General features: G+C 34.6%; 2 protein-coding genes across 3 annotated transcripts in view; one reads left to right on the plus strand and one right to left on the minus strand.

Moving 5' to 3' along the window:
* Nucleotides 1-5,382, plus strand: part of LOC108301965 (60S ribosomal protein L29-like) — a 7,146-nt gene extending 1,764 nt beyond the window's left edge. The window contains exon 2 of the mRNA XM_037737448.1: nt 5,367-5,382. Within this exon, the coding sequence (XP_037593376.1) occupies nt 5,367-5,382 (16 nt within the window). The remainder of the gene's footprint in view (nt 1-5,366) is intronic.
* LOC119470708 (zinc finger protein 726-like) overlaps nt 4,672-9,759 on the minus strand; it is a 561,873-nt gene continuing 556,785 nt past the window's right edge. For both annotated transcript variants that reach the window (XM_037737410.1, XM_037737411.1), the window contains one exon: nt 4,672-8,525. In XM_037737410.1, the coding sequence (XP_037593338.1) occupies nt 6,457-8,525 (2,069 nt within the window). In that variant the 3' untranslated portion in view covers nt 4,672-6,456. The remainder of the gene's footprint in view (nt 8,526-9,759) is intronic.

Below are 9,759 nucleotides of genomic sequence, written 5' to 3' on the forward strand. Positions count from 1 at the left end.
GGAGGCGGAGGTTGCGGTGAGCCAAGATCGCGCCATTGCACTCCAGCCTGGGTAACAAGAGCGAAACTCCGTCTCAAAAAAAAAAAAAAAAAACAACTTACAAATCAACTATCTGCTGACTTCAGGTGAGTCACCTAACACGTCACCTTAACTTAAAGCAGTGGAAAAAGGCATTTTATGCAAATGGACACCAAAAGCAAACGGGTAGCTATTCTTATACCAGACAAAACAAGCTTTAAAGCAACTGTGGTTAAAATAGACAGAGGGACATTATATAATGGTAGCTGGTCTGGTGCAACAGGAAAACATCACAGTCCAAAACCTATATGGTCCTAACACTGGCACTCCCAAATGTATAAAACAATGACTAATACACCTAAGAAATGAGGTAGACAGCAACACTGGTGTGGGACTTCAACACTCCACTGGGAGAACTAGACAGGTTGTCAAGACAGAAAGTCAACAAAGAAACAATGATTTAAACCATACCCTGGAACAAATGGACTTAACAGATATATACAAAACATTTCATCCAACAACCACAGAAAACATATTCTACTCAATAGCACATGGAACTTTCTGCAAGGTAGACTATATGATAGGCCATAAAAAGAGCCTCACTAAATTTGGAAAAATTGAAATTATATCAAGCACTTTTTTAGACCACAGTGGAATAAAACTGCAAATCAACTCCCAAAGGAACATTCAAAATCACAGAAATACATGGGAATTAAATAACCTGCTCCTGAATGAGCATTGGGTCAAAAACATAATCAATATGAAAATTTAAAAAATTCTTCAAACTGAATAACAATGAAAACTTCTGGGATACAGCTAAGGTGGTGCTAAGAGGAAAGTTTACAGTGTTGAATGCATACATCAAAAAGTCTGAAAGAGCACAAACAGACAATCTAAGGTCACATGTCAATAAGCTAGAGAAACAAAAACAAACCAAACCCAAACCCAGCAGAAAAAAGGAAATAACCAAGATCAGATCAGAACTACTTACATGGAAACAAACAAACAAACAAACAAATACAAAAAGTAAACAAAAATTGCTTCTTTAAAAAGATAAATAAAATAGACCATTGGCAAGATTAACCAAAAAGAAAGAAAATCCAAATAACCTCACTGAGAAATGAAACAGGAGATATATTACCACTGACACCACTGAAATACAAAAAATCATTCAAGGCTACTATGAACACCTTTACAAACATAAACTAGAAAACCTAGAAGAGATGTATAAATTCCTGGAAGAATAAAATCCTCCTAGCTTAAATCAGGAAGACTTAGACACTCTAAACCAACAAATAACAAGCAGTAACATCAAAATGGTAATTTAAAAATTACCAACAAAAAAAAAGTCCAGGACCAGATGGATTCACAGCAGAATGTTACCAGATATTCAAATGAATTGTTACGAATCTTTCTGGCACTATTTCATAAAATAGAGAAAGAAGGAACCCTCCCTAATTCACAGTCCTGGAAGTCCTACTCAGAGCAATCAGACAAGAGAAAGAATTAAAGGCATCCAAATCAGTAAACAGGAAGTCAAACTGTTTTTGTTTGCTGATGATACAATCATTTACCTTGAAAACCCTAAGGACTCCTCCAGAAACCTTCTAGACCTGATAAAGAAATTCAGCAAAGTTTCTGGATACAAGATTAATGTACACAAATTAGTAGCTCTTCTATTAACCAACAGCAACCAAACAGAGAATTAAATCAATAACTCAACCCCTTTTACAATAGCTGAAAAAAAAAATACTTGGGAATATACCTAATGAAGAAGTCGGAAGACCTCTACAAGGAAAATTACAAAACACTTCTGAAAAAAATCATAGATGACAAACAAATGGAAACACATTGCATGCTCAAGGATGGGTAGAATCAAAATTGTGAAAATGTCTCCACACTGCCGAAAGCAATCTACAAATTTAACACAATTCTCATCAAAATTCCACCATCATTCTTCACAGTTAGAAAAAATAATTCTAAAATTTTTGTAAAACCAAAAATGAGCCCACATAGCCAAAGGAGACTAAAGAAAAAGAACAAATCTGGAGACACCACACTACCTGGTTTGAAACTATAGCATAAGGTCATAGTCTCCAAAACAGCATGATACTGGTATAAAAATAGGCACATAGACCAGTGGAACAGACAACCCCAAAATAAACCCAAATACTTACAGCTAATCTATCTTCAGCAAAGCAAACCAAAACATAAGGTGAGAAACAATAGCCTTTTCAACAACTGGTGCTGGGATAATTGGCTAGTCACATGTAGAAGAATGAAACTGGATCCTCATCTCTCACCTTATTAAAAAAACTCAACTGAAGATGGATTAACGACTTAAACCTAAGACCTGAAACTATAAAAATTCTGGAAGATAACACTGGAAAAACTCTTCTGGACATTGGCTAGGCAAAAATTTCATGATCAAAAACCCAAAAGCAAATGAAGTAAAAACAAGAATAGCTGGGACCTAATTAAACTAAAGAGCTTTTACATGGCCAAAGGAACAGTCAGCAGAACAAATAGACAACTTACAGAGTAGAAGAAAATCTTCACAATTATACATCTGACCAAGGACTAATATTCAGAATCTACAATGAACTCAAACAAATCAGGAAGAAAAAAAAATCCCATCAAAAAGTGGGCTAAAACATGAACAGACAGTTCTCAAAAGATATACAAATGGCCAACAAACATGAAAAAATGCTCAGGATCACTAATGATCAGGGAAAGGCAAATCAAAACCATAATACGATACCACCTTATTCCTACAAGAATGATCATAATCAAAAGATCAAAAAACAGTAGATGTCGGCGTGGACGCGGCGATCAGAAAAAACTTCTACACTGCTGGTGGAAATGTAAACTAGTACGGCCGCTATGGAAAAAAGTGTGAAGATTCCTTTAAGAACTAAAAGTAGAACTACCATTTGATCCAGCAATCCCACTACTGAGTATCTACCCAGAGGAAAATAAGTTATTATTTGAAAAAGATACTTGCACATCCATGTTTCTAGCAGCACAATTCACAACTGCAAAATTGTGGAACCAGCTGATATGCCCATCAATCAATGAGTGGATAAAGAAACTGTGATACATATCTATCTATCTATCTATCTATCTATCTATCTATCTATCTATCTATATCTACACACACACATACAAACATATTAAACATATATATAAACATATAAACATATATATACACACACATACATATAAAATATTAAAAAAATCAAAATATGTTAAAATACTACTGTATATATTGGAATACTACTCGGCCATAAAATGGAATGAATTAACAGCATTTGCAACGACCCGGATGAAACTGGAGATGAAACTATTACTGTTAAGTGAAGTAACTCAAGAATGGAAAACCAAACATACTATTTTCTCACTGATATGTGGGAGGTAAGTTATGAGGATGCAAAGGCATAAGAATGATACAATGGTCGGGCGCGGTGGCTCAAGCCTGTAATCCCAGCACTTTGGGAGGCAAAGGCGGGTGGATCACGAGGTCAAGAGATCGAGACCATCCTGATCAACATGGTGAAACCCCGTCTCTACTAAAAATACAAAAAATCATCTGGGCATGGTGGCGCGTGCCTGTAATCCCAGCTACTCAGGAGGCTGAGGCAGGAGAATTGCCTGAACCCAGGAGGCGGAGGTTGTGGTGAGCCGAGATCGCGCCATTGCACTCCAGCCTGGGTAACAAGAGCGAAACTCCATCACAAAAAAAAAAAGATACAATGGACTTTGGAGACTTGGGGGAAAGAGTGGGAAGGTGGAGGGATGAAAGACAACATATATGGTGCAGTGTATACTGCTCAGGAATGTGTTCATCAGGCTCTCACAAATCACCTCTAATAACCTTACTCATCTAACCAAATACCACCTGTACCTCAATAACTTATGAAATAATACATTAAAAGATTATTCTCATAATTACAGACCAGCTCACATAATGAATATTTGATAAACTATTACACAGGCCAGGTGCAGTGACTCACGCCTGTAATCCCAGCTACTCAAAAGCTGAGGCAAGGGAATTGCTTGAATCTCGGAGGTGGAGGTTTCAGTGAGCCAACACTGTACCCCAGCCTGGGTGACAGAGCAAGACTCTGTCTCAAAACAAACAAACAAAAACTATGAAACAACAACAAAAAAAGAAAAGTATGGTTTAGCATGAGTACCAGTCAAGTTAAAAACAGAGAATTTGCATGGAGAGATTCTGAACCATTAGTCAAAAGATTGCACAGGAATACATTCAATACAAAGCAGAGAGGATAGATTTGTTTTCAGCATTTTTGAGAATTTTTGTTTTCCAGTAAATTAGACGCCTTCTTAAAATGACTTATTTTGTTCTGATATTGCTTTTTTCTGCTAAAAATAATTTCAAACTTCTACTCGCACAAACACACTTACTCCATAATTTATTTACACCTAAAGTTTATCTTTAGACTAACAGATGTGAATATTTAACTCTATATAAATCAATACTAATAGTCCATATGTGCTTGCAGGCAGAGGACACATGTTCAAAGAAAAATATATTAAAAATTTTAAAAATATTTATTCAGGACTCAGAAATGTATGAATTTTTACTTATGTTTGAATATACTTTCCATTATGACCATAAAAATGACCGTGTAGTTAACAAAAATTTAATTGTACATTTAAAAATAACTAAAACTGTAGAATTGAATTGCTTGTAATACAAAGAATAAATGCTAGAGGTAATGGATACCTCACTTCCTCTAATGTAATTATTATATACTGTACGCCTGTATTACAATATACCATATACAGTGTAAATATATACACATATTATGTATCCACAAAAATTAAGAAACATAAATTTAAATGCAAAAATAAGAATAAAAATTTAACCTACAGAAACAATATTCTTTAAGTTTATTGGCACCTGAAAGCCACTGGCAAAAAAGGTTAATAGAGATGTCGGTCCATTATTTTATCTTATCTTATTTTTATACTAAAAATAGTATATTTTTACCATCTTTTACCTAGACCCTTGAGTAAGCTGGAATAGGTTAAAGTTAGTCGCATAATAACACTTCAGTAAATTCATGATAGTATATAACATGTTTAAAATGTTGAAAAGTTCACACATAATTTATAATTTAAAAATATACTGCATATTCATAAAAGTACAGTAACACAACATACTACTAACTTAATTTTAACGAAATTTTTCAAAATAATGCAGAAGAATATTACTCTGAACACCAACCTCATGCATCACTCAATATTATAAGTTAACCACAAAGAGCCTATTTAAATTTTCATCATGCATCTTACATTTCAATGTCCTTACCTTTCCATAGAAAAGATAATGAATAATGCCTCATAAAAAAAAGAATCTCTCGTATTTTTATGCAGCAACAGTCAGTCACATGCTTTCCATGTGAATACATGAGGAATGATTAAACAGGATGAAGTAATTGAGTTTAACTTCATTATTATTCACTTTTTAAAAATCCTGTATTTTCAAAAAAGGATACTTTGAATTATGACTCTCCAAACATTATTCTACTTCTTTAAAAATTATATAGAAATAATGTTTACACAAATTTTAGTTTGTATTATTTTCTATACTCAGCACTCTGATTTAGTGCAATGTCTGAAGTTTGAGTGCCCTAGATAGTTCAACTGTAAATTATTCCCTGATATTTACATAAATGGAATTTTGGGTTGAATATCTTTTATATTGACTGCATCTGGAAATATATGTTTTATTATAAACTCTTTAGTGTTTTTATAATTTGTAGTTTTTGAAAAACTGTTTTCCCAAATGTATCTGCAGAGTTTTCTTCAATATAACTCTGTGATGTTGGGCAAAATTTTAACAACTGTCTCAGGGTTTTCCTCTAGTATAAAATGTATACAATAAGATCTGTGACACAAGTAAAGGTATTACAACCCTCTTCATATTTGTAATGCTTTTTCAAAATACTCCTTTGCACTTTCAAGACAGATTTTCTGACAGATCTTTTGATACTAATTACACATTTAATACTTTTATTTAGCATGAACTCTCTGATTTTGAGTCAGATGTAAGCAGGTATTAATGGCTTTTTTACTTTGTCTATATCTGTACATTTGTTCTCAAGTATAAATTCTTTCCTGTGTAATAAGGTGTGAGCATTGGTTCGAAGCTTGGCCACACTGTTCACACTAGTAGTTTCCTCCAGTGTGAATTCCCTTAGCTACAATCAAGTGTGAAAATCATTTAAAGGCTTTGTCATGTTCTTCATATTTCTAGGATTTCTCACCAGCATGATTTGCTTTACATTTAGAAAAGTTTGAGTTCTTGTCAAAAGCATTGGCACATCTTTCAGGTTTATAGCATTCCTCTCCAGTATGAACAATCTTATGTCCATTAATAATGAAGGACTTTTTATAGGCTTTGCCATGTTATTCACACTTGTAAGATTTCTCTCCAATATGAGTTATCTTATCTGTAGTAAGACATGAGGACTGGTTAAAGGCTTTGCCAAATTTTTCCCATTTGTAGGGCTGCTTTCCAGTATGAATTTTCTTATGTTTAGTTAGGGCTGAGGACCAGGAAAAGGCTTTGCCACATTCTTCACATTTGTAGGGTTTCTCTCCAGTATGAATTATCTTATGTGTAGTAAGATTTGAGGATCGATTAAAAGCTTTGCCACATTCTTCACATTTGTAGGGTTTCTCTCCAGTGTGCATCCTCTTATGTGTAGTAAGGGTTGAGGATTGGCTAAATGCTTCACCACATTCTTCACACTTGTAGGGTTTCCCTCTAGTATGAATTCTCTTATGTTTAGTAAGGGTTGAGAAGCAGTTAAATGCTTTGCCACATTCTTCACACTTGTAAGGTTTCTCTCCAGTATGAATTATTTTATGTCTAGTAAGATTTGAGGACCGATTAAAAGCTTTGCCACATTCTTCACACTTGTAAGGTTTCTCTTCAGTATGAATTATCTTATGTTCAGTAAGGTTTGAGAATTGGCTAAAAGCTTTTCCACATTCTTCACATTTGTAGGGTTTCTCTCCAGTATGAATTATCTTATGTGTAGTAAGAGTTGAGACCCATTTAAAAGCTTTGCCACATTTTTCACATGTGTATGGTTTCTCTCCAGTGTGCACCCTCTTATGTCTCATTAGGGTTGAGGACCATATAAATGCTTTCCCACATTCTTCACATTTGTAAGGTTTCTCTAAAGTGTGCATCTTTTTATGATTAGTTAGGGTTGAGGATAACATAAATGCTTTGCCACATTCTTCGCATTTGTAGGGTTTCTCTCTAGTATGAATTCTCTTATGTTTAGTAAGTGTTGAGGACCATATAAAAGCTTTGCCACATTCTTCACACTTGTAAGGTTTCTCTCCGGTATGAATTATCTTATGTTTAGTAAGATTTGAGCATCGATGAAAAGCTTTGCCACATTCTTCACATTTGTATGGTTTTTCTCCAGTGTGCATTCTCTTATGTATAGTTAGGGTTGCGCAACATATAAATGCTTTGCCACATTCTTCACATTTGTAGGGTTTCTCACCAGTATGAATTCTCTTATGTTCAATGAGGGTTGAGGACCATATAAAAGCTTTGCCACATTCTTCACACTTGTAAGGTTTCTGTCCGGTATGAATTATCTTATGTTTAATAAGATGTGAGCATAAACGAAAGGCTTTGCCACATTCTTCACACTTGTAGGGTTTCTCTCCAGTGTGCATCCTCTTATGTCTACTTAGGGTTGAGGAACATATAAAGGCTTTGCCACATTCTTCACATTTGTAGGGTTTCTCTCTAGTATGAATTCTTTTATGTACAGTAAGGGCTGAGGACAATATAAATGCTTTGCCACATTCTTCACACTTATAAGGTTTCTCTCCAGTATGAATTCTCTTATGTACAGTAAGCGTTGAAGACCAATTAAAATCTTTGCCACATTCCTTACATTTGTAGCGTTTCTCTCCACCATGAATTATTTTATGTGCAGTAAGCACTGAGAGTTGCTTAAAAGATTTGCCACATTCTTCACATTTGTAGGGTTTCTCTTCAGTATAAATTTTCTTAAGATTAGTAAGGGTTAAGGACCAATTAAAGGTTTTTCCACATTCTTTACACTTGTGGGACTTCTTTGTTGTATAAATGCTTTTATGCAGGGTTTTGTGTGAAAGCATGCAAAATGATTTGACACATGTTTTGCATCTGAAAGGTTTCTTTCCAGTAGGTCTTACCTGATGTCTGTTTGAATTTAAAAATTTATTAAAAACTTTCAAATATTTACCACACTGAAATACTTTCTTCCGGGAAGTTGTGAAATACTGGTTAAGTCCATTATAACCTTCTTTGTGGGTCTTATACTCATTCACATTTGTACAGCTTTTTCCAAACTGTAAATTCTCATGTCCACATTTTTCATCTCTTCTAAGTATTACTTTTTGAAGAGAATCTTCCATGCCCTGCTCTGGCCAAAGGTGTTGAGCAAAATGAGGAAATATACCTGAAAAAAAATATTCCACTTACTAGACGCACATGAATATAGTTTAAAAATCTGACCTATACAATTATACAAACTAAATTAACAAGATGGCATTGTAAAATACCACAGGCCCTAATTCTTTCATAGACATATAAACGTAACAAAAACAGACAGATCAAAACACATCTGTGGAAAATTTATAAATGAGTTAATTGTGTGCAATGTCCCAGATGAGCACAATGCAAAAAACCGCATAAAAGAGAAAGAAAAAATCTGTTAAATGTACCCAACACAGCGTTTCCTGCTTCTCACTATAACACAGTGCCTTTAGAAGTAAATTGCCAAATCTGGTTTTTGTTTTAAAAGAAAGGTAAAATACTGGCACATTCACTGTCATTTCTGGCTTTTAGGGGCTTCTCCTGATACTAGTTTCTATCTCTCATGACATAAAGTGCTGAAAGAAATGGTAGTATACTTTGGAATGACAGTTTGAGTCTGCTGAGACCAAAGAAAAATGTTACAGCAGCAGAGACTGCAGTACCACAGAAAGGGAACAAATGTAGCAAGTGATTACTGACTCCTACCAAGAAACATGAGTAAATGCTCTTAACTAAAAAAATAAACACAAAATTTCAGACAACACGTATCTTAAAAACAAGTTTGAGAAATTCCCATAATCACAAGCCAAGACAATCTTTTTCAGACTATGTCAGAACAAAGCTACATATAATAATTTTTACAGGTAGCTTTTTATTAATGTCCAAATCTCAAAGATTATAATACATAAAAAATAGGGTAGGCCACGCACAGTGGTTCCTGCCTGTAATCCCAGTGCTTTGGGAGGATGAGGTGGGCAGATCAACTGAGGTTGGAAGTTTGAGACCAGCCTGACCAACGTGGAGAAACCTTATCTCTACAAAAAACACAAAATAAGACAGGCATGGTGGTGCATGCCTGTAATCCCAGGTACTTGGGAGGCTGAGGCAGGAGAATCTCTTGAACTCGGGAAGTAGGGGTTGCAGTGAGAGATCAAGCCATTGCACTCCAGCCTGGGAAACAAGAGTGAAACTCCATCTCAAAAAAAACAAACAACAACAAAAATAGCACCATATGATCTCACCAAAAATATCATGAAATTTTCATAAAAAGATGTACTGTATACATTAATTTTAAGAATTCATAATAAATTGAGTAATACTAATTAAATAGAAACAGAGACAACTATGGAAAATCAGAAAAATGAGGATAAGAACAA

This window comes from Cebus imitator, unplaced genomic scaffold, assembly GCF_001604975.1.
Source record: "Cebus imitator isolate Cc_AM_T3 unplaced genomic scaffold, Cebus_imitator-1.0 Scaffold38, whole genome shotgun sequence".
Lineage (NCBI taxonomy): Eukaryota > Metazoa > Chordata > Mammalia > Primates > Cebidae > Cebus > Cebus imitator.